Source organism: Balaenoptera borealis, assembly GCF_965194805.1.
Source record: "Balaenoptera borealis genome assembly, chromosome: 1".
Taxonomy (NCBI): Eukaryota; Metazoa; Chordata; class Mammalia; order Artiodactyla; family Balaenopteridae; genus Balaenoptera; species Balaenoptera borealis.
The window spans coordinates 97,514,933-97,540,181 of record NC_138860.1 but is presented as its reverse complement, the minus strand read 5'-3'; the positions used below and the strand labels follow the sequence as shown (position 1 = coordinate 97,540,181).

Genomic DNA, 25,249 nt, shown 5'->3' with positions numbered 1-25,249 from the left:
GTCCTTTCCCTACTGCTGTGCTAAACCCGCCTGGGGAAACTTCAGGTCTGGATCCCGAGGCCTGAGGCCCAGGCACAGCTGCTGCAAAGGGGACAGATTAATGGAAAGAGATGTCCCAGGAGCCGGTCTGGCTCTGAGTCGGCCACTAACTCACTGCAGGTGAATTTCTGTCTTGCCCTAGAAGACCCACAAGGGCAGAGGATCCTAAGCACCAAGTGCAAATATATTTTTTAAATAAATGAATTTTTTGAATAAGTGAAAATGACTCTGGGAAAATCACTTTTCCTTCCTGGACATTGGGGAGAAGGTGAGGGGTCTAAGTTTGACTAATCGTTCTAAGTTTGGGGGCCTTGGACAGCTGGGGCACTCTCCATGGAAAGATGACCATACCACAGTGTGTTGTATGCAGTTTCAGGAGTTTTCTAGAGCCTTTGACGTCAATTCTTGTACCTCTTAGCCCAGATGAGGAACCCCTGGACCCGAAGTGGTTGAAACTCCTTTAACTTTTACATCTCAGTTTTCTTAGAATCCCGGCCCACTTGGAGCTTTCCAGAGGGGGAATCCAAGAGAGAGGAGGCATTTGCTATTGTTTTTTTGTGTGTTTTTTTTTTAAATCAATTAATTAATTAATTTACTTTTGGCTGTGTTGGGTCTTCGTTTCTGTGCGAGGGCTTTCTCCAGTTGTGGCAAGTGGGGGCCACTCTTCATCGCGGTGCGCAGGCCTCTCATTATCGCGGCCTCTCTTGTTGCGGAGCACAGGCTCCAGACGCGCAGGCTCAGTAGTTGTGGCTCACGGGTCCAGTTGCTCCGCGGCATATGGGATCTTCCCAGACCAGGGCTTGAACCCGTGTCCCCTGCATTGGCAGGCGGATTCTCAACCACTGCGCCACCAGGGAAGCCCCTGCTATTGTTATTGGGCTTCCAATAAGTGCCAGGCACACTCGTTTAATCTTCAGAAGATAAGGTAGGCATGAGGATTCCTTTATAGAGGTGAGGAACTGAGGCTCAGGAAGTGACGTAGTATGCCTGGGTCTCAGAGCTGGTGAGCGATGGAGCTGGGATTCAAACCCAAGCCTTTGGCTCTAGAGCCTCTCTCTCTGGGCTTAATTTAACTTCTCAGTTGTTCTAATGCTGCTTTGCTCCTCCAGCCCACCACACTGGCCCCAGGACTACGCGGGCTGTCCCCCCTCACACACACACCCCCGAGAACCTCTCTTCATTGGGAGGAACCAGCTGGGCAAAGGCCGGGGTCCCAGGCTTTGTGGTGGGCAGTACACAGGGCAGGTGCCGCAGGCCTGGCAGGGAAGGGCGCAGTGTGCTCAGTGGCAGGGGTGGTCTACACTTGCACTAAATGAGCCCCCGTCCCAAGGCAGAGAGAAGAATGGGAACCTTGATGTTGTAGCTTCCACACATCCCCACTCCCCTTCACTTTCCCCTTGATGTATTTACCTAACAAAATCTAAACACTCGGGGATGGGCAAAACCCTCCCCAGCTGCCAGCTCTCAGCTCCTTGGAGGTGGGAGTTCCCTGTCCAGCAGGAGGGACTGACCTTGGGAGCCTGATTCAGCGTCCCGTTTCCTTGGGGCGAGGAGCCCCGTCCCCACCTCTAGTCTGCTTGGGGCTGTGCTGCAGACATCTAGAGCTCTTTTGGGCACTTCACACTCCCACTCCATGCTGGACAAAATGCCCCCTGGGCAAGGGTGCCAGCAGCAGCCATTGTCCCAAATGGTTCTCCTTCCTCTATCACCACCTCCCTTGTCACCTCAGTACCTGCTACCCTGAACAAAGCTTTCTGAAGCTGAGATTGGGAGGGAGCGGGAGAACCAGCTGCTTCAGCTGGCCAGCTTCCCAGGGGCAGAGTGTGGCAGACTGGAAGGGGTATGAGAGGCTTGGTGGGGGGTGCAATGTGCTTGCTGGCGGCTGCTGAGGGCAAGGACTTGTCCCACCCACACCGTGGCCACTTTTGAGCCATCTGAATGCTGGGGAGTCCAGCTATGGACCAGGATAGCCCTCAGAGGAAATGCCTCAGCAGTGTGTGGGTGTGTGAATATCAGAATCTTCTCCAAGGAGGCGCCACTGTATGGCTGAGGAGCCAGGCCCCTCCTCCTTGGGAGGCACTGGCTCGGCAGAAATCGGGCGGGGTTTGAGGAAAAGGCCTGCAAAGGGGGCGGGTGCGGCTGGAGTTCAGGGACTCCCAGGGGTCTGACCGCCTTTGGTTTTCAAACCGGGTCCCCCTGCCCCACACATCCCCAGCTCCACAAAAGACACAAGAAGCACACGCACAATGGGGGAGGAATCTCAAACCTGCCCCTACCCTCCCATCCACATCCTCTGCTTCATGTGCGCTGAGCTCTCAGGATGAGCAGGTGGGCACACGGCCTGGGTGGTCCCTGATGCATCCAGGAGAGCCCTCTCCTGTCCTGCTCCGCTCTCCGGATGGGCCCTCATGGCTGCAGAGACTGGACTGAGAGTGAGGCAAGTGCACGCGCATGTTGGAGAGATGGTAATCTAGTCGGGCAAGAAAGAAGGTGGAAACGATCAGGGTCTGTCAAAAATTTTATTTGCTTTTTCATTTCACACAGAATGATGTTAAAATAAATCCTCAGTAATATATATTTATATACTTATTTACTTGTGTTGATATTTACAAAAGACTGTGGAGCTCTATGAAGTCTATGTACACCTATGATCAGGTGGACAGGCAATGTTCATTGAGGCACGTATGTACACATATATGTATAACCTATGTACAAATATCAGACCCTACTGACACAGGAACTCTCAGCTGCAGAAGTCCTGGGCGGGGCAGTGTTGGTGGGGCTGAAAGCTTCCAGAACATGTCAGCAAGAATGATAATACCTATACATCCTGTGCAATGTGGTTATAGCTGGTGTCTAAATTTTCATGAAGCAAACAAATAGTTAAATGACTCCCAACTCCCATGAGTCTTCCCCACAAGTCCTGCTCCGCCTCCAGCTCCCATTGGTCCCTGGCCTCTTATCACCATGGAGACCCCGGTTCCCTTTTGGCATCATCCTTACAGAGCTTTACCATCAGCCTTGGAGTTCCTTCTCCTATTGATCCCAGGGAGGCTTATTTATCTGCCTCTCCTTTTTGAGTTTTCAGAAATTATTAGAGCTAGGACACGGAGGACAGCTGCGGAGCCATGCCTGAGCAGCGAGGAAGCCAGTGCAGACCCTAATTAGAATCTGTGCTGTGTGAGGCTAAGTGAGCGGCCATTTCCACATTTTATATACATGTGCATGTAATATATAAATCTCCAGAGACAGCCTATATAAGCACATAAGCACACAGGTCTAGAAAAGGAAAAAGCATCGTGCACTCATGAGCTTTACAGCTGTGTCCCTGATGAAAACTAGAGAATTCTCCTTGATTGCTGGCACCATTAATCCTGACTGTTCCAAGATTACCCTTAGTGGAGCAAAGGGTGCAGGGATGCAGAAACCCAGTCAGAGGCCAATTTGGCCCAGGCACTGCTTGCTCAGCAGTCTGGAGCTCGATCATGGGACTTTCCAGCTTCCTGGGGCCCTTCAAATGAAGGAATCATCCAAGCACGACAACAAAGGGAAACTGGGTCGCTGGATCCCACGTGAAGGCAGAACTGGGGCAAGCACGGAGCATGTTCAGACCCTCCGGAGTTGACACTCACCCTCGCCAAAGCCAGCCAGGCTACTCTCCGTGCTTTTCTCTCTCACTTCTTAGCCTGTGGCAGCTTGCTCCGTTCCAGCCCTACCTGGCAGGTCACAGTCCTCGCCCTGTACTTCACAAGCTAAAAAGGCAGGCGTGTCAGCAGCTGACATGGAAATTGGTAGCAAAGTGAACCCCTGAATATCCTCTTCCTCCCAGCTCCTTCTCTTGCTCTCTCTAGCAGCCCAGAGTGTTTATGTGCTCATACAAACAAAGTGAGTGTCTGAGGAATCATTTTCAAGGAGAAACAGGGCTTACAGCCCTCTCATGAAGACAGAGAAGAGACCCAGGACTGAGTCCTCTGAGTAGCTACCAAAGGTCCTAGCGCACTGCTGCATTTACACCGCCCTCAATTACCTAGATGTTGCAGCAGCTGTCCACATTATTATGTAATTACACCTGCCCTGTGCATCTGTCCCTGGAATGATGCAGGCAGTTCTCAACTGCAAACTCCTCTGGAACATATCTGACTATTTTAGGAGTGCAGGGGAGCACAGAAAGTTATATTCGTTTCCTTGCTGAGGTTCAGGAGGTGTAAGAAGGGGCTATCAGGACAGGCTGCCTCAGTTGCTCCAGTTTACCAGCTGGCCATGCTAAGTCTGGTTTATGGGCTTCTATTATCTGATTGCTGCCAACTTGGCCAGACCGGAGGGCTGCTGGGAATGTTGGGAAAGGGCAAGCCCCCCTGCACCACCTCACTTGCGTCAGATACCAGGAGCCCCTCTCACCGCTGTCTAGGTAGAGCGCACACAGTCAAATGCAGGAGGTGAGGCTGGAAGTATCTCCCATGGGTCTAACACACTGCCAGGGAGATGGAGAATGACAGCATGGTTCAGCTCAGACCCAGCTGTTTCTCCAAAGAGGCAGCTGAATTATGGGTGCTCTACTGCCCACACCGCAACCTAGATTTGGCCAGAATCAACAAGAGGATGGGTTTGTTAGCTCCACTGGTTGCTACACATCTCGCCTTCCACGGGGCAGCGATGTCCTTTAGTTCCTCATTAAAAATGTTACTTTCAGATCTCATGAAATTCAAGCCTAGGTTACCACCAATGACAAAGAGAGAGGGAAACAGATCCGTCCTTTGCCAGGTCTTCGAGCTTTCCCCTCCCCCAGAGGTACAAAGTTTGGAATAACTTTTCTGGTCCTCAGTGATGAGGTTACAGCCAATCAGGGCAGACAGAACAAAGAATAAAGCACCTGGCCTTTAGATCAGACTTCCCTTTTATCCCTGAGTCAGGCAGCCACATGGGAGGGAAGGGAAAGATGCTGGAGCCTGATCTTTTGTTATGAAAGAACTACCTTCTAGAGAGGTCCCTACGCAGGAGAAAAAGAGCTGAACTGGAGATATAGTGAGAATGCAAAGGAAGGTCATTTAAAAAATTCAAATAAATGCAGTTTATTTCTTGGGTTGCCAAATGTATTCCACATTAGTGACGCTAAGGGGATCGGTCAGTGTATAACTGTATAACTTTTGAAACAACGGTATACATATATACATATACTATACATATATATATATATATATATATACAGATATATGTATATATGGAAAACCTGTGATAGCTCAGGACCAATTAACCAAAACCTCGACTAATGAGAATTATGTTTTCTTACTATAATTTCAGTAGAAAGAGGCAAATGATAGCAAGGGCGTTATCTGATGAGCCCAAATAGCCAACTTCCAGGGATGTCTTGCAGCCAGCAGACATTCAGCCTATTTCTTTGGTCTTCTCCATCCACACTCTGTACAACAAGCACTGAGGTTGAGAATGTTGACCCTGAGCAATGCAAGGTCTTCTGTCATCTTCAAACATTTTACTTACTAAGGCAGGAAAGTTTATACTAACCTACTTAGGAAAGGTTTTTTTTCATAACAAAGGTTGAACCAAAACACGTTTTCCCATTCCCACCAAAAAAACCATAATTGTAAAGCCATCCAGACGGCTCCCTTCCCTGAGCATTTCCCCATCAGTTAACTGAGGTTTTGCTGTATACGCACGTATAGAGCAAGGTAGATTGAAAAGGAATGGGATGGGACCCTGGCGTTGCCAGCCTTCCCTGATTGTCCAGTCTGAAAATACAACCACACAGATTTTTTTCAGGAAAGGAGACTCTTCTAAAGTCCCCAGTTATGTGTGCAAATATTTGTGCAACAGTACACTATCTTGGGTGGTGGGGTCTTTGCTTCACTACTGTCATGCCCTAACCACCGACAAATGCTCTCCCTGTAGACCTCTGCCCACAAACGCTTGCTTCCCTCCACAGCTCTCATGGCATCCCTTTGGTTAAGCAAGTCAGCTTGTTTTGAAGGACAGCCAGAGGGCAATTCCCCAAATCTGCCCAGGCTACCCATCCCAGGTGCAAACCTCCAGGCCACATTCCTCCAGCATCCATCTCCCAGGGGAGGGGAGGGAGGAAAACAAATGGATCAAGTAATGGCTTTTAGTGCATGGAAATGATCTTCTGTAATGGCTCAGGATGCTTTATTCTTATCTATTGGTAAGCGCTTTCCTGCAGGCTTCCATTACACCCTGCCAGTCTGACCGTAAGTCCACGAGATGGGCTGGTGTGAAGTCACTCAAACTCAAGGTTTCAGTGCCTAGAGGTTGTGAGAATGCCATGTGAGAGCAGGCAGAAGGGGCAGGTGGCAGGGAGACAGGGACGGAGATGCACACGGAGACAGAGAGAGGTGCACACGGGGAAGAGTCAGAGTGACAAAGCCTTCTCCCGGACCTTCCCTGTGCAGATGTTGAACCGGTGTATGATTACATTCCAAAGGAAGGTCAGAGCCTCAGAGGGCAGGAGTCATGTGACCATGTGGGAAGAAGAGGGAACTACAGAGATGGTGAACTAATGCCCAGAGGCCAAGGGCATTATCTGAGAATCCAAGTACTATCACTTTTCAGTCCTGAGAACAAGATTTTGAAATAACTATTGCTAAAGAAAACAGTCACTATTTAGTTTATTGCACTTTTCCTCTTTAAAAAATAAACTATGAGAGATGGAGCTGAACTTTGGTGGGAAAGGAAGCAGAAAGAAGGGAAAAGTGAACTAGGTTTGTTTGAGGAAGAGACCCATCCCAGCTTGTCAGGGATCCCTTACCTGCACCTGTCCCTGCTTGCTGCTTTGATGAGAGAACAGGGCTGGTCTCAACAAGGGCCAAGTCTGAGGATCAAGATAATGGTCACATTAGCCATTTGGACACCTCCCAGCATCCAGTGCTCTGCTAGTTGGCTCAGGTGGCTAATGATGTTAATGAGGTTGAGGTCATGGGTTCAAACCTGGCAATGGACACTTCGCCAAGGCTGGGCAAGCCTCCATTGTGTAACCAAGGAGCACCCTGGAAATTACACCCTATGTATAGAGCAGCCCTCTCAGACCAGACAGCCATCACCCAGATGGAGGCTGCTATGACAATGGGCCCCAGGAGAGCCAGAGCTGGAACAGGGTTCACCATCCCCACCCCTGGGTAAACAATTCAAAGCAGTGTACCCCTCCCACCTGCCATGGGGGGGTCTGGTGCTACCCTCATATGCAATTTGCAAACTGTTCTATAGTTTCCTTTGGGGAAAATCAGCCTCCACCTCTCTTCTCTGCTACTGTTGGCAGCACTGAACCCCCAGCCTGCCCTCCTCAACATGGCGTGGCACTGATATTTTATGGTTGACCATGATTAAGGAAGTTGGCCAAAGACCTCACTACAATGGAGTGAGAGATCCAGGGAGAGCAGACAGGACAAGCTAATCCTGCAGCCCTCTCCACACGGGGTGGCCACATGAGCCCCCAGGCTGGGGGCTCAGGCCAACAAAGCTTTCCTGGGAACCCTTTCCACACCAGACCAATGGAGTCTGGAGGCACACTCCCTTGGGGCCCCCTTTCAGGGATAACCTCCTGGTTTCATGCCTACTCCATCCTTGGAGGCCCAGTTGAGAGGAGCAGAGGGAAGCAGAGAGGAAGGAAGAGTGTGTCAAACACCACAGAAGCTTCGGGAAGCACAGTGCCTTCATTATGACCTTAGGTACATTTCAGCTCCTGAAAAGTTAATTCTGAAATATGACTAGCTCAGGTACTCTTTCTTCCTGACAACCTCTCCACCTCTCCTGGACTTCTTTCTCTGTAGACTCCTGAGAACTCCAACTTCCTTGAAAGTTTGAGCCCATGGAGGCATCTGCTGAAGCGAAAGGGAAAATTGGTATCCTGACTTGAAAACACTTGAAAGGCCCAGCATGTTGCACTGAATGTGCAGATTTGGACCCACACGCCCATTCCCTGTGGCTGTTGCTTCCTCCATGGAGACTGAGAGCTTGACCATCTTTAGGAGGGAAGCGTGGGGCACATCCTGGATGGCCGCAGGAGTAGAGACCTGATCTGATGCCTGACTTCAACCCCCCAACTTCCATCTGAGGTGAAGCCTTTACCATAACGCACCCAGCTCTCAGCTAGTCCTACTAGTGGGAAGAGCCAGCTCTGTGCGTAACCCAAAACAGCGTGTAATCTTACAAAGCATTTCAATCTGGCCTTAGAATATAGGATACAAATCAGGCCTTCTGAGAAAAACATGCTGTTTGCTTGTGTAACATTAGGTTTAAGTCCTTAATCAGGTTTTACTTAAGCTGAATTGGTGTGTGTTTCCTCAAGGTACAGCCATTGGATGGGAGGCAAGGCATCCAGGTGGAGCCGGGGCAGGGGAAGAAGCCTGCCTGGCATTGCCCACCCATAGAGGGGACTCAGGAGTTGACTCCATTGGGCTTATGCCCAAGAGCAAGTGAGATGCCACAAGCAAGTAAAGGTGACTCATTTTAAGAGACAAGTCTATATATGGCCTCGACTTTGTGACTGAGCCCCCTGACAAAGCCACTGGGGATGGAGGGGCGATAAGGTCTGTGGGCTGAGGGAATGTTGGGAGCATCCTTACTCTGGTCTGGGCCTACGACCCTGCAGTTTTCTTGAGCCACCACTGCTTTCAAGAGGACAGGGTTGAATCCAGAGATCCCAGGGGCTGGGAGCAGGGGAGACTGGGCTATTGGGTTGTCTGTGTGGACTTGCTTTGAAAGAAAGGACAGGGCCAGGAGGTTGTATATTAATGGACGGTCAGCTGTCCCAGGTCCTTGCATACTTGGCACCAGGGTTTCTGGTGGGAGGAAGGTGAACAGGTAGAAACCCTATGAGATTCCCAGTCTTAATCAGAGATCTGCTTGACAATGGTGGCCCATAGTTTGCTTTAAACCTTGGGGTTATTTTTCTGAAATCTAGGAGTGAGGCGGGGGAAAAGACTAGAGGAAGAGATTTCCTGAAGGATATTGAGGGGGAGAGACGCAGGCTAGGGAAAGATGATTAAATCTGATCTTTTGTTTATGCCTATTAATTTATAGCTATGGGGGCAGAACAATGGATCTGAGTATATGTACACATTTCATGTGTGGTGTGGGTGTGTGTTCTTGGGTGTGTGTGCTGTATTTTGTGTACCTAATATGAATAAATATATTGTGTGTATAAACCGAGTTTGTATTTTGTGTGCAGAAATAATAGTAAAGTATCTTTTGTGTATTCTGTATGTATACCCATGTGTCCATGTATTTTTTGTGTATTTTGCATCTGAGTTGCAGGTCTGTACGTGGTGTATGTAGGTATTTGTATATGTTCTGTATTGGTAAGTACATTCCATGTCTGTGCTGAGTGTGCATGTTTTGGATATAGGTATAACCGTATACCTTTTGAGTGCCCTTTTCATTAATTTGGTCTCTGTGTATTTTGCACGTGTGGTGCATGTTTTGTATTTGTGTATGGCAACAACGTAGATCTCTTTTGTGATGGGTGTGCATGTCTGTGTGCTGGTGTGGGTGAACATTTTATAGTCCCAGGTCAAGGACACTGGGATAAAATATCTACCCCACAACCTAGGCCTTAGGTATGGGTTGTTCTACCATCTGTTTTCCCAAGGTCTGCGTCCCTCCACCCTATGTCTTGGAAATGCAGCACCACCTCCCATATAGGAGAGGAAGAGAAGCACAGAGGCTTTGCGCTGGGCCTGGGATGCCCTACAGACCCCTGGGGATGTGGGTGACCAGGAACTAGTGAGCACCCTGGGCTGGTGCCCCACCCCCCCAGGGTAACTGTAGGTGCTGAAGAGCCAACAGTGAGGCCGGGGCTGGAGTCATGCCTGGGCAGCCTGACCACACAACTCGCTGTGTTTGGGAAATTTAAGCTATTATGTTGAAAGGCAAAGAAGCCCAGTTTGTGAGGCAAAAGCTTCCCCTCCTCCATCTATTCCAGGGCCAGCTGAACTCTACCTTTAGGCTGTACAGTGCTCCTTCACTCTCAGCCTATTCTGGGGGTGGGGAATGATTCTTTACCCAGCCTTTGGTTTCTTAAGCAGCCCTGGTTGCCAGTTTAATGCGGAGAGAGCTTGAGAGAACATGATGCCTGTGGATCAACTAGGGATTCCATCCCTTGGTCCTGAACTTCAGAAATTTCCACATAGAGGAGGTTTCCTTTCAGCCCAGACCTGTGGAATTGGGTCCCCAGGAGCCCTCCTCCTTAGTGTCCTTGGTTTCAAAGCAGGTGATCCATTCTGGCTCTTTGGGGAAAGATTCATGAAAGTGACTGATGCAGAGGCAAATGACCATGTTGTTTTTGTGTATTTTGCATCAGAGTTGCAGGTTGTGTCTTCGTTCATGGTATATGTAGGTCTCTTGTGTATGTTCTATATTGGTAAATACATTCTACGTCTTAAATAAAAACCGGACAGGGTGGGGAAAGACGAGAACGGAGATGATGGGCTGTAGAGAGGAGGCCTGGGTTGGGTCTGGCCCAGGACAGCTGGAGCTGTGAGGGCCCTAGGGCCCTTGTGCACTCAGTAAGACAAGCTTCAGCCATGAGAAACTGAAGCTGCAGCACATGGAGGGCAGAAAGACAATTCGAACATCTAAGAATCCATGAAGACTGGAGTGTCTGAGGCAATGGCAGCAAACCTAGGCCCAGTGGGATGACCAATGAGACAAATTAACCCATTAGGCCTCTGAGACAACCAACCCACCAAGCAGTGGATTTGCTCCTGAACCTGAACTCCAGAGAATGACTATATATGTATGTGTGCATATATACATATACACACGTATGTATGTATATATATGTATATATAAATATATATATATGTGTGTATATATATATATACACTCTAGTGCACATAGTCAAACACATGCATATATTGCCCTGTGTCAAAAATATTGCATAAGCTTATACAAGGTTCAAATGCAATTTTTTCTATAGCTAGCTAGGTAGAGGAATTCGTGAAAGAGATACTCGATACATATTTATATACACTGGATCCACAGATCCGCCTTTCCTCAGGACGAGATGCCCCAGTCAGCTATACAGTCATGCCCATGACTAGGTTAATTCCTAAGGTGCAGTCACGTGAGGTGTTTAGACACTGCTTTCCCTGCTCACTTTCCCGGCTTTGCAGAGCTGTGGGCCCCCATTTGGAAGAACAGGGATGGGGTGGGCTGGAGGGCCAGAAGTTTTGGTTCCCCACCCCAAACAGTCTATTTTTTTTCTCCTGATTGAGGGCTTTTGTCTTCTGATGGGAAAAAAAAAAACAACCCTCGTTCAATGCCATTCCTAGGCTATTAATACTCTAAATATGAATACTGTGTAGGCTACTAAGAAAATAGGTTATCTCCTGTGTTTTAAATATTGAGATTCATGCAACAAACACCCATGCAGCTCTGTCGAATCACTGGTAAATTTCACTGCAGTGTCAGTGTAGCTGGGCCCCAGCACTAGGAAAGCAGATGCCTGCAACCTCCAGTGTAACGAAGAAATCAGACATGTTGTTGTGACCCTGAAGCCTGCAAAAATGGTGAAATCTGAAGCTGAGAGGTCCCTTGGTTTGTTAGCTTCTCCCCGTAGGGCTAAGGGAGCAAATGTGAAACTTGACAACTCACATTCGGTCATCCTCACTGTCCCTCCCCTGGGCTTCCCTCACATCGACACTGCAGAGAAAAAACCGAATGCAGTATTTTCCGTTATGAAACACAAGCCTCCGGAGCGTCTGCTTGGCAACTGCAATTCACAAACCCCCAGCCTGTGACACAGAAAGTAATTCCAACACACAGCACTGTGTGTTCTTTTCAATGCAAAAATGGGAAAGACCTTTCGAATAATTAGCAGAACTTTAAAGCTAAGCTACCGTGGTTTTCCTCTGTGAAGGGGGAGGTAGGCTCAAGTCGGGTGGTGGGGGGAATTGCATCTCCGAGATGCCGTGTGCATTTCATTAGGAAGAAAAGGTGACACTGATGTGGTGGGTTCTGTATTTGCTATGAGGTGGCCTCAATGTGTCCTTCTGAAATCCTGGCTTCCATAGGTGACTCCCATCTTTGGAAACCCCTAAGCCGGTGATGAAGATTTGCATGAAAGCCATGGATACATATTCTGTGTTCTAAATCAAAAATCAAAAGATCAAAAGTCACTGGCACGACTATTGCTTTCCATGCAGAACCAGATACACACTGTAGAACACACTGACTACAATGCAGGCTATTATGCAATATCTGCATTAGTTCCATTGAGCTGTGAGTATGTTAATAGGGTTCAATCAGACATCAGTTAACATTTTGGTAATATTCACATAGTTTGTATTAGCCAAAGTGCAGTTGGCTGTTTTCAAGTTTTCCTCTCTAAAGTCCTCGTTACTGTTGTTTACCCCCTCCTGGATCTCCATGTAGTCAGACTTACTAATGGTAGAGGCACTTCTACTTTTCTTTAGGTCAGGGGAGGATGGGATCTTTGGACAGCTCGTCACTTGCAAGTACTGGGCCTGTTCCTCTCCCTCTGTCTCCCGGTGGTAGAAGTAGTTGAAATTGGACACTATGACGGGGACAGGTAAGGCAATGGTTAACACACCTGCAATTGCACATAGAGAACCCACGATCTTTCCCCCAATAGTAGTTGGAACCATGTCTCCATAGCCTACTGTTGTCATGGAGACGACTGCCCACCAGAAGGCATCCGGGATGCTCGGGAATTGGGACTCTCGCTCATCGGCCTCTGCGAAATAGACAGCACTAGAGAAAAGGATGACCCCGATGAAGAGGAAGAATATCAGGAGGCCCAATTCTCTCATGCTGGCTTTGAGGGTCTGACCTAGAATCTGAAGACCTTTGGAGTGTCTGGACAACTTGAAAATCCTAAAGACTCTTACCAACCGGATGACTCGAAGGATGGCCAGTGACATGGCCTGCTGGCCCTGCTGAGCATCTTCTGGCTTCTCAGCCAGCTCTGTTCCCAGGGTGATGAAGTAGGGGATGATGGCTACAATATCAATGATGTTCATGATGTTGGTGAAGAAGCCGGCTTTGCTGGGACAGGCAAAGAACCTCACCAAGAACTCAAAGGAGAACCAGATGATGCAGAGGGTCTCTACAATGAAGAAAGGGTCGGTGAAGGAAGTGGACTGCTGGTACCCGATGGTGCTATTGGAATAGGTATGGAAGGTCACTCCACTGCCATGCATGTCTTCATTCTCATCCCGGAATATGGGCAACGTCTCCAGGCAGAAGCTGACGATGGAGATCAAGATCACCATGACAGATACAATAGCTATAATCCTGGCAGGCCCTGAGCTCTCTGGGTATTCAAAGAGAAGCCACACCTGTCTCTGAAATTCATTTTCGGGTAGAGGACGCTCTTCCTCTTTGATGTAGCCTTCATCTTCCCGAAACATCTCCATTGCTTCTTCTCCCAGCTCATAAAACCGAATTTCTTCAGAGAATATATCTAAGGGCACATTCACGGGTCGTCTCAACCGGCCCCCAGACTGGTAGTAGTACAAAATGGCATCAAAGCTTGGGCGGTTCCGATCGAAAAAGTACTCATTCCGGAGAGGGTCAAAGTATCTCATCCGCTTCTTTGGGTCCCCTAAGAGGGTCTCTGGAAACTGGGCTAAGGTCTTTAGCTGGGTCTCAAACCGCAGCCCTGAGATGTTGATCACCACCCTCTCACAGCATTCGTGGTCTGCTTCTGGGTCATAGGTGTCCTGCGGGTGCCCAGGGAGGGCAGCGGCCTCATCCACTGGGTCTCCGGTGGCTACTGTCATAATTGGAACCAAGAGAAGCGCCTCTCGCTACGCCTTCTAGCTGCCTGGCGGCAGGGAGCTCAGGGTGCTGCTTACGGCCCCAGGAAACACAGCAGCATTGGCCTGCGCTCCTGCAGGGGAGCCCACAGGTCTCTCTGAGAGCCAGAGAGATAGCCCCGCTTGGCTGAAAGACAGAGGCGGTTAAGGACATAAGACCACTCAGCATTGGCAACTCGACCTGGGTTGCTGCTTTTTCTCTCTCATCTCTCAGCCAAGAAGCTCAAAAATATGACCACCACCACAAAAAAGTAAGATTTATGTTCACCTCGTAGCCTGGCTGGGGATGAGAGGGGAGCAGGTGGTGGTCTCTCAAGAAAGCTCTGGAATGCCCTGCACTGGGGGTAGGTGGCTGGTACAGGTCCCTCTGCACTGCACAGGCTTCATGGAGCACAGCCCCATACCAGAGGCTGGAAGGGAACCTTCTCCCAGGCAGTGAACTAATGTCTTGCAGATACCTGCACCCTGGGAGGTATTTGCAGTGGTGGACCTTGGGCCTGGGTCTCTCTCATTGCCCACACCCCAATGACTCTACACATGGCTGTTATTAAACAATAGATTGATTTACCTGGCAAGGCAGGAATCTGCAGCTCTCTTCTTTGCAGAACTGATCCGATGCTGCAGGAATCCTAGATACACAAACAGGCAGCCTGATTCCCCATCACGTCTTCTCACTTGAGCTAGAAATAATGGTGAGTCATTCTGGGCAGGAGGGTAGGCTCCAGGTCCTGGAGGTGAGCTCCAGGGCTGGGCTGGGCTGGAGGGGCAGTGGGATGCCTGGTCAAGGGCACGCAGGACTCGAGGACAGCCGAGATAGGGTCTGGAGCCTTTGAAAGGAAGGAGGCAAGATGCAATGCTCAGCAAAAGCCAGAGTCCTCCTGGCTGTCCTCAGGAGGTGTGACGTTGCCTGGAAAAAACAAGGTGGAATCAGGGCTTTTGGGCAGCTGGTGCCAAGATTTAGGAGGGCGCTGGCAGCTTCTCTTCCATGCCCACCTTGCATTCTGGTGTCACACCTGAGAACTATCCCTCAGCCTCCCAGCCACCTCTGGGCAGGCTTACATCAGTTGGAAGCATGTTCTCCCAGGGAACAAGCCTTCAGACTTGGCTGGGCCTGTCTCCTCCAGGGGCCTCCCCGGGCTGAGCCAGATACCCCATTGGTCCTCTGCAGCCATCAGGAGGGACTCTGCACAAAGCCTCCCACCCCCAGGTCAGGACACAGCATCTCCCAAGGGGAGGGCTTCCTACGCTGCAGCCTGACTTCCAGCTCTGACCTCTGCAGTCCTGGGAGAAGAAGGGCTCCTCCCCACTCTGGCCCCCCAACACACACACTCCTTCAGAGCTCATTTAGGGAGACTCCTCACACAGAAAGGTCGATCTCCAAAAGCTGGCTGGCTTGGTCCCAGGACTTACTCTCCCTCAGGGATCCCTAAACTGCAGGCCTCCCTCCGGGCGCGGTGGCATTTGAACTGGGCAGGCGCTCGACCACCGATTTCTCCCCAAAAGAAAATCCCTCACGTCTTCTCCTCGGCAGTGAGCGCAGAACCAAACCAAGGCTCAGTCAGCCTGGCTTCGAAGCGGCTTGGCAGCAGCGAGAAGGGGGAGCCTGGAGGAAGCCGGCTTCCGGGCTGGCCCCCTGCCGGCCCAATCCTGCCGGCCCCAGGGCGGGGAGGGGTCCGGGGCCGCTCCCCATCGCCCCGGGCTCCGGCCGGGATTCCGCCAGGCGTGCTCCGCGCTCGGCTCCGCGCGAGTGGATCAGACCCACCAGCTGGCCGCGGCAGTCAGCGCCACCTTAACCCCCTCCTGCCCGATCCGGAGGGGGCTCGAGCGGCGGGCCCGAGCGCAGCCCAGCTCTTTTGCCCCTAGGATCCGAGGGAGCTCCTAGGCTCGATCTCCTTCGGAAAACACTGGAACCTAAACTCTGGGGGTGGGGAGTAGGCTGCTGCCCCAGATCTTGGCTTCCTCCTAAGAGCGGGGTCACCCCGGCAGCCCACGGCCCCAGGGAGGCGGAAAAGCCCTTCTCTGCCGAAAAGCCGTTTTCATTCCGAGCCGGAGGGGGGAACGCTGCCCGGCCGTCGCAAGTGATATGGGTCCTACCAACCGGCTCTATTTACCAGGCATGGTTATGCTGTCACTGCACCTCCCATCACCCATCAGCTCCTCTCTGCGCCCCTCGCCCCGCGCCCCGCATTGCCCGGAGGGTCCCCGAGCCCGTTCCGTGTTCTCTCCTTCCGCTGGACACCAGCCCCCTTCGCCCGCCCCGGCCCGGGCCGGCAGCCATGGTCGGCACAGACTCGCCCGCCCCGGACTCAGCCCGAGCCCGCCGCGCTGCAGGCTGCGCCGCCCGGTGCCCCGCAGCCCCTCTGGGCGCCGCAGCCCAGGCAGGGGGAGGCAGCACGCGCAGCCGAGCACCCCGACACCCATTTACCCTTCCCGATGGGCACCCGGAGCCTCCATGTTTCTGGGTGACCGCAAGCGCCGGCGGAACCGCGGCGGCGGCGGCGGGATGCGGGCGGCCAGCCGGGAGCCGGCTCTGCAGTCCCGCCGGCGGCGCGTAAGGAGAGCCCGGCCGCCGCCCGCAGCCGCACCGCGCCACGCAGCGCCGCACCTGGCCGCCAGCGAACTCGAATTAAAGGGGCCGGCGGGGGCCCGAGCCGGCGAGGCGCGCCGCCCGCCGTCGCCACCGGGCTGTCCTCTCAGTGGGGGCCCCGGGAGGAAAGCACCCCATCCCTTGGCAGAGCTCAGCTTACTAACCAGAACCTTGTGGAGGGCTGAGCTGGGTGCTGCCAGGGCCGGGGCACCGGGGGCAGAAGTTGAGGAGCGGTCATGAGAGACTCCTGCCAACAGTAAGAAGTAGCCAAGGAGGAAACAATCAGTAGCAGCTCTCCCAGGCCTGAGAAGGGATCCAGCCCCGTGGGAAATGTGTTGCTATTCTTATGATGCTGCCAGACAGAATCTGCAGACCCCCTCCTTGCCCTCTAGCGCCGCCTCGACCCCTCCTCCAGCTCTGCCTCCCACCCGCCTCTTACCCAGCCAAAGCTTTGGCTTCGCAGAGGGGAATGCAGCAGGTGCGGGCCGCAGTGTGGCAGAAACTCGCTGCTGTGTTCGCCCCCACCGGGACGAGCCGCAGGAACCGGCAGAACTGCAGCGCTGGCTCTCTGGACTCCCTCCCTCAGAGCCGGGGCAGGGAAGGCTGGGGGACGTGCAGCTGCCCCAGGGAAGCGCCAGCTCCTCACAAAATGAGCCCCTCACAGACCTCACAAAGCCAGCTGGCCCACGGGGCTCTGGAATTGGGAATGCAGCTCACGGCACACCGGGGTGGGTGATGGAAGATGCCCTTTGCTTTTGGAAGAATGTGTGGGAAGCCCCGTCTGCCCTCTGCTCAGATGGTGGATCTGAGAGGGCCCAGGGTGCTCTTGGGAGCCCCGTGACAGCCCCAAGCCCCTGCCAGTTCTGGTCTCCTGTCTGAATTGCTGTTCCAAACAGCGGTTCCTTGAGCCCAAACTGCAGCAGACACGGAGCCCTGTGCGCAGAGGACCTCTAGCCCCAGGGAGGCTGCTGCTGGGCCCTCCTTGCTCAGAGAACCCTCCCTCCTCTTTAGGCCTGTAGCTCCTGATGGAAGCTCTGAGAGCCCACAGGGTCCGGGTCTGTGGGATTCAAGTGTTTCATCAAGGTAGTATTCAAGGTATGGTTTAAGACTGGGGGCCTAACCAGAGCTGCAGGGGGACAGTGACCTCAGTGAGCTCTGGGAATGACAGATGACTACCAGGCAGGACTGGTTTGGTTTAGGGCCTCATAGAAGCTGGACTGGCAGTGTCCCAACCTGAGTGTGACCTGGGTATTTTGGAACCCGCCAGGCTGGGACTTAAACCCCTGCCAGGTCCTAGGCAAGTTCATTCATGTCTCTGGACCTCAGTTTCCTCATCTGCAAAATGAGGATACTTCACAGGCTGTTGTGAGGGTTAAACTGTTTATGATGCAAAGAGTTTAGCCCCCAGCAGACACTCCACAAATGATGGTTTCTCCACTCTGCTTCCCTAGGAAACTCCCTTCTAACTCCCAGCTTCCTGCTTAGCTTTTGGCTCTTTCTCTAAGTGCCCAGTCACCAGGTTCTCTCTGCTTCTCAGTCTGCCCACCCCTCCTTCACCAAACTATCCTCCAGAACTCTGCTTCACACTCCTTCTAGAGGCTTCCCCCGACCAGCCCCCAGGGCTCTCTTCCTCCTTCTTGCCACATAGGGTCTTTCTGTCAATTAAAGCACAACAGTCTTATCCATTTCATCATGTCCATATATTTTCTTGGCCCTCCTCTGTTGAAAAGAAAGCCGTGGACAGAGAAAAGTTCTCAAGGGAGAATTAATAATTGTGCTCATTGGTGACATATGCTTAACACGTGTCACTGTGCCAAACACCTCTAGCCTAGTGGGATGTGTAATCCTCACAGCTCGAGGAGGTGATTTCTACATCAGCACCATCGCAGAGAAAAGGAAGCTGAGGCAGAGAGATGAAGCAACCTGCCCAAGGCCACCGAGAGGTGGCTCTGGGACTTGAATGAGGTCTTGATACACCTGTAACCCTCACAGTCCCTGCTCAGGTAGAATGAGCAGCCTTTAAATTTCGTTTCCTTCTCTGGGATTTTCCTCTGACCCTCCTTCCAACTGATTGGCCTCAGGGTCATGGCATCCTACCTCTCCCCTTTAAAGTCTGATCTAAGTGTGAACAACAGCCAAAAAGAAATTAACCAGAGAAGGAAAGAAATTAACCAGAGAAGGAAAGAAATTAACCAAAGAAGGAAATTAAAAAAAGAAGCATGACAGTTGTTCAGGGCTCTACCTCTGTGGCTCCCGCTCTGAAAGGTGTCACTTGGTTTGGTAATGCTGTGTGAGAAAAAGAATGGGGCCCAATTCTTACCCCTGCCACTTGCTAGCTGTGTGACCTTGAGCAAGTTATTTCAACTCTGAGCCTCAGTTTCCGATCTGTCTATAGGACAGCAAAATGACTTCGCGGGGTTGGTGGGTAAGGATTCAATGAGTTATGGAGTGGACAGCCAGCTAGCTTAACCTAGGTGTTTAAGGTCACCATTTCCCATTTTGGCCACGAAAGATCAGCTGGAGTGCCCCTTGATGCCCTCCCTGGGGCAGGTCAAACCCCAAAGACCACTCCCTGCCCCTTCAGTCCAGTTTTCCGCTTGGGAGCCAGGTCCTGCTTTCATCAGAGGGAAAGACTGGTGACCGTCACAGCGAGTGACCGGCCCCCGCCCAGCACAGGGAAGGTGTCGGTTCCTGCCCTCCAAGACTACAGCCATTGAAGGGAGGAGTTTTTGACGGTGCGTCCATGCCCACACCGACCCCCATCCCCACCCAAGCACCACAGGGACAGGCGGGAGGGGCTTAGTTTTTTCCACCACAACTTATGAACATAGGGGCCTCTAGAGGGGTCACTCCCAGAGGACCAGCTCTCCCTCCTTGCATGACTGCCACCTCTGCTGATGCTTGCTGTAAAATGGGGATACTTCACAGGCTGTTGGGAGGGTTAGCCCACGAACCCACCCACCCACCGTGGCAGCACAGCCCCCGCTAGCCCACCAGAAGCAGGGCAGGGAAGCATGGAATGTGAGCCCAGGCACTGGGCTGACAGCTCTCCACGGACCATTTGATTTAATCCTTGCCACCAGCCAGTGGGAAAGGTGCCATTATCTCCATTTTACAAATGCAGATACTGAAGCTAGGAGAAGGCAAGTCGCTGTCCAGGGTAATTTAGCCGGTAAGTGGTGAGGCTAGGATGGAACTGGACTGTCTGATTCCACAAATCACCATTCCATTCTGCTGCTTGCTTCCACTGTTAGCAGAGTGGCAGGCCTCTGGGCTCACTTCCTGGTCTCAGGAACGTGGATTCAATCCAGCAGAACTTGCAGAGCCTCAGGGCATATCAGCATGTCCTGTGGAGGTTGCCCAACCCAACAGGAGGTCTGTTTTGGAGGCGGGTTGGTGCTGATGGTGATGAACTCTTCACACCGAGGGAGTCGGGGCTGTGGTGCATATGATTCAGGACCTGAAGGCTCTGCCCTATGCCCTGTGCTGGAGCAGCTCTAGTGATTCTTCTCTCACCTGCAAGACCCAGGGCTCAGCATCCCTCACCTTGGCCAAGGGCTATACAGCACAGAGCATCGGACCAGGGCTGTAGTCTTAGCATGCAGAGCTGTGTGACCCAAGGCCACTCACTTGACCTTTCTGTGCCACAGTTTACTTGTAAAATAGGAAGGATAACATTTCCCGCCCCCACTCCCTTTGTTTCATAGGGTTTAAAGAGAAAGAGGGAGGAAGGAAGGAAGGAAACTAACATTCACTGTTAGTGTGTGTTACAATCTCATTTGTTAGGATCAAAGAGAAGAATGCGTGTGGACACACTTGGAAAAGCCAAAAGCCTGATGCACGTGGAAGAGTCCACTGTTCTTGTGATTGCCGTCACTGCTGTCGTGACTGCGCCCTGCCAGTGTGCGTCATGCCTGACGTCTGAGGACTTCCCCCGGAAGCACAGTGAGCATCATTGCAGCCCCCTACTTATCTGAGAACTGCCTCCTACACGTCTCCTAAGGTGGTCAAGGGCTGCCTCCTGCAGGAAGCCTTCTGAGATTAACTCCTGCTGCCTCCAAGGAACTCCTGTATGGAGGCCTGGGCCTTGGTTCCTGTCCTGAATTAGCTGCTATGCACTCAACCCACCGTCCTGCAAATCTTGGCCAAATAGAAGAGTACATTAAGGAATGGTTGAAGGGGGTGGGCCTTCCCTCACCTTTGGAGCCACTCCCCTGTGTCAGGCACTATGCTGGTTGTCTCACAATCAGGCCCCTGCTGTTAACACCCAAAGGCAGAATAGCATAGTGGTTGAAGCACAGCTGTCGGTGCTGGCAGGTCCAGGGCCTGACCCCAGGCCTGGCACCTTTTGGCTCTGTGACTTGGTTCCTCACCTCATATTTCTTTTGAGTGATTGGAATGTAAAGCAATTAGAACAGTGCCTGTGCCCTAGCAAACACTAAGCGTTAGCTGCCAGCAGACCATCCTCTCAGCACGGTCACCATGGTCTTCTCTATTAGGAACGGAAGTGGGAGAGGTTTATGACGAACTGTGAGAGCAGACGCCTTCTGTGTCCTAGGCCACATCGCCTGGACCACCTATAACTTTAGCTGCGCATGGACGAAGTTTGGCTTCTGGGCACGCTGGCAGTGTGCCCCCTCAACCACAGCGTCTCTGGGTTCTTCTGATGCAGGACTGTTTCTGTGGCCAGGGTGGCTCACTCAGGTTGCCCAGCGTGGCCTGGATGTCGGGAGAGGCAACTCTGAATGCCCTGACACCCCGTCTGCGAGAGGGACAGTTCACCTTCTCCAGCCGGCACCGCATATGGCTGCCATCTGTACCGAGTCCCGGTGGCGCACAGAGGAAACCGGCTCAATCCCGTGAGCCAGCTGGCCCGGGTCAGATGAAGGTCCGGAGCAAGGTTGCTCCCTGGGGCTGCTCACGGCTGGCTCCCGCGGTGCTCTGTCTTCAGCCCAGGCCTGTCTCCACGGCTGCAGGCTCATCAGCCCCGCTGCACAGGCCTGCTTCTCCCTCTCATTCTCCTTGCTGGGAGTGGACACCTTTTACCCTGTTGCCCAAACTAGAAACCTGGCGGTCCTTATCAGCTCTCTTTGCTTCCCCCCACCCTGACATCACCCACAGCCAATGAATCACTTGGCCTTGGCATCTGTTCACTTTTCTCTGACTCCCTCCCCCTCTCCTGCTACCCTGGTTTAAGCCACCTGCAGGCAAGGTCTGGGCCACTGCAGTCTTTCCTGGTGCCCTGCCTTTAGACTAGCTCCCGCCTCTCTTCTCCCCCCACGGTTGTCATGCTTATCCTCCTAAAGCGCAAATCCAACCATGTCACTTACTTCTTCACTCCTCTTTGGCTCCCTACTGCTATGGCTCCTGCTTTGGCTCCCTAAACTGCATGACCTAAAAGGCAAGCAAAGCCCTTCATGATCTGATGTTCCCCTGCCCTCCCTTTGTCCCCCATCCCAGAAGTCTATATTGGCATCAAATTAAATTATCTTGAAGGCTCAAATTGGCTTAAAACACACAGATTAACTAAAGACCTAAAGTCCCATAGGCCTGGGATTGAGTCCTGGCTCTGCTGTTTGCCACTCATGTGACCTCAGGTGGGGTATTTTTCTTCTCTGAGTTCCAGTCTGTAAAATGGGAATAATAATGCCTAATTCTCGCTCCAAGGATCAAATGAGAGAATGTGCACAGGGTGTTTATCTCAGTACTTCACCTGCAGGAAGGGCTAAAGAAATATGAGCTTCCAGATGGTTCCAGGCTCCCAACACAGAACACCCTGCCCCCCACAAAACCCCAATGACTGACTACTCTTCTAACATTCAACTCACGTCACATCCTCCACCAAGCCTTTCTGGACCTTTTCTCTGGTCCCCACCCTCTAAGGCAATGCCTGAATTCTGTCTGGGACACAGGTTATCACGTTGAGTTCCTGGGTCTGTCTCTGTCCCTATGTTGTCTTCCCCTGGGCAGGGGGCATCCTGAAGGCAGGGGCGCGTGTCTTCTGCCTGCATCCCTGTGTTTGGTCCAGGCCGAGCACAGAGCATCTGGCCCAGCCGTGTGTGTGAACTAGTGAACACCGGCAGGTGCGTGGACTCCGTGGCACCCCACAGTTTAACCATCTCCCCCTGCCTTTCAGCCCCCAGACTTGGCATCTCTGGAAGGCCCCTGCTTCTGAAGAACTCTGAGTCACCACAGGACCAGGCAGGGGCTGTTCCTGACTCTTGCCTTAGGCCTAGAGGGGTCAAGAAGGAGGGTCGGCCTTACACCAGCCACTGCCAGGGGGCAGAGCATCGCCCAGAGGATGGCAGAGTGGGGAGGATGATTGCCTGGAGGGATGTGGCTCCTTATTTCACAGAGAGGTTAGGCAACTTGCTCAAGGTCACACTGCTGGTCCAGGCAAGAGCCAGGATTTGAATTCAGGCTCCAGAATTCATGGTCTTAACTATTCTGCTGTGCTGTTTTCATAGCTCGAGTATCCAGGCATCCTATGGGCTGGACTTGATCTTGTCCACCTGTCACTCTGCGCTTTAAACTTTTCAAGGATTCCTAAGGACTCTTCGGCTCACTTTCCTTCCTCTTCTGCACGCACGCTTTCAGGGATGGTGCTCACTCCCTCTCACCATGGGCCATTCCAATTGTGGACAGAGCTGACTTTTTGATTGCCTTTCGTTGACCTGGAATCTTCCTTCCTGAAGCCTTCACTCAGGGGTCTTCATTCCACTCGTGGCCATAAAGTACGGTTCTGCACCCACCTCCCCAGCACATATCTGCATGTCACAAAGTTGGAGAGAGTGACCAGGAGCCCCAAGGCCTCTGTTCTTTGAGGTCACCATCCCTGGGCCCTCACCTCTTCCTAAAATGCCATGGCTTAAGGCTTTGCATCACCCTGTCATTCTCTGAAAATTACTCATTAAGTATGCCTCATGAGAGGTCCCCACCGGAGAGAGCTTTGGCCCAGGTGTGGCCCAAACAGCCCAGAGATGGGGGAACCGTCACTGCTCTTGCCCCACGAAGGCAGCCTAGCACACACTGTCTCCTTAGTGTCCACAGCCCGGGGCCTGATTGTTACTATAACCGCTACATCCTTCTTCTCTCCTCTTTACTGTCTTTAATCCATAGAGAAGGGGAATAAAGCAGACAAACCAGAAGCAACTTGATACCATGGAAAGACAGTCGGCTTGGCAGTTCCAGCCCCAGCTCTGCCACCTTGGGGCATGTGACCTTGAGGAAGTCATTTCCCCTCGCTGGGCCTCAGCTCCTTCCTCTGTAAAATGGGAAAGCTGGACTACCTGAGGTACATGGCCTCCTCTTGTTCTATGACTTGTTCTTCGACTTTGCCCCAGCTAAGGAATGGGAGCCCCATACAGACAAATAGACATGTCTCATTTATGCTCCACTAGTATTCTAAGTGAGCTGATTATAGCTACTCTACTGAGAGAACAAAGAGGCTCAGAGAGGTTGTGTGGACCTGCTCAAGGTCACATGGCTCTAGTAAGTGGCAGAGCTGGGATTCGGGCCCAGGCCTCATTGATCCCCAAGTCAGCAGTTCCCCCATCACATCTCGCCGCCTGTTTAAAAAGGGGGGAAGGAATTTTGGAGCTGCCAAATCACTTTGAAGCGAATCCTGAAGTAATTCAAAACAGTGCAAACCTGACGCTCAGAGCATCTTAATAATGTTCTCTGAGTCCAAGATGGGTCATGACAAGGGGAACTCAGGGAGTCTTCAATTCTGAGCAACTACGGAGAGAAAGTGGGTTTAAACTGCAGTGAGAGGGTTCAGTTAGATATGGGGGAAAATGATGGACTCTGTGGGACATTTGACTGACTAAGGGACCCAACGGAGACCTTTAAGAACAGGGTAGGGGCCTGATTGCCTGCTACACACCACTTAGGGATGGCCTTCCCCAGAATGCTGAGGAAGTAGAATAAGGTGGGTGAAAGATTGGATAGGAAAATATCGGCTAGCAAATCCGCGTTTGTTGAATGGAATGAGTTCTGGTCTGGAGAGGCAGCAGGGCCTTGTCCAGGGAACTCAGATCTGGGGTTCTGGATGATTCATACTTTCTGACCTGTCTTTGAAGAAGGGGAAAGAAAGGGAAGATAGAGGATTGAGCCATCTTGGCAACTTTCCTGGTGTTGCAGAGACAAGATGCACCTGGGAAAGTGAACGGAAGAAAGTCTACGAATGAACAAGGGCCTAGGGGGCGCGAGGAATAACTAGATGAGGGGACAGGGCGTCAGAACCCTGTACTCCTATCCCTCCACACTCCCAGCCCAATCTTGGCCTGCCTGCTTTGCTCCTGAAATTCCAGGATCATCCAACAGTGCCACTCAGTGGCGATATGGGTGAGGTGCGGAGAGGTGCCCAGGGAAGCCAAAATCAGATGAGGGAAGAGGGAGAGGACACAGCCACTCAGAAAGAGAAAACTCTGAGCTTCTTCCTGACTTGAGGGTGTGGTGCTGGGCTGTCCACGGGTCTCTGGGTCTAGGCAGAGATGTCCTATAAGAGTCCTGCACACCCCAAGGGACTGGCTTTCTTCTCTGATCTCTGGCCCTTAGAATCTGCTGCGTTAAGCTGTAGATCCCCAAGCCAGCTTGGCCGTGCACTTGAAGAGGCAGGGGTGTCTGCAGCCCCTCTCCCGGGCCTCCCTTTCTGGGGTGAAGAGGGGCTGTGGAGGCAGCTGCCAGCTGGCCCTCCCCCTGCATTCCTCTGGTCAGAGCCAAGGTCATGGTTGTTGCCAGGTCAGCACAGTGGGGTCTCTGGGACAGCAGTGGAGGGGCTGGAAGTCACTTCACAATGGACTGCATACCCTTCCCT

The 25,249-nt window shown here is 52.0% G+C and overlaps 1 protein-coding gene across 6 annotated transcripts in view; it reads right to left on the bottom strand.

The window, feature by feature from the left end:
* The window catches only part of KCNA2 (potassium voltage-gated channel subfamily A member 2), a 28,962-nt gene extending 12,024 nt beyond the window's left edge, over positions 1–16,938 (bottom strand). Inside the window, exons 1-3 of one of the 6 annotated variants that reach the window (XM_082403528.1) lie at positions 16,871–16,938; positions 14,413–14,751; positions 2,545–13,971 (exon numbers count right to left, since the gene is read on the bottom strand). In XM_082403528.1, the coding sequence (XP_082259654.1) occupies positions 12,309–13,808 (1,500 nt within the window). In that variant the 5' untranslated portion in view covers positions 13,809–13,971; positions 14,413–14,751; positions 16,871–16,938 and the 3' untranslated portion in view covers positions 2,545–12,308. Of the gene's footprint in view, positions 1–635; positions 13,972–14,412; positions 15,583–16,269; positions 16,351–16,870 lie in introns of those variants that run through there. The other 5 variants (XM_082403530.1, XM_082403527.1, XM_082403529.1 and 2 more) reach the window with 5 other exon arrangements.
* Between the last annotated feature and the right edge of the window lie 8,311 nt (positions 16,939–25,249).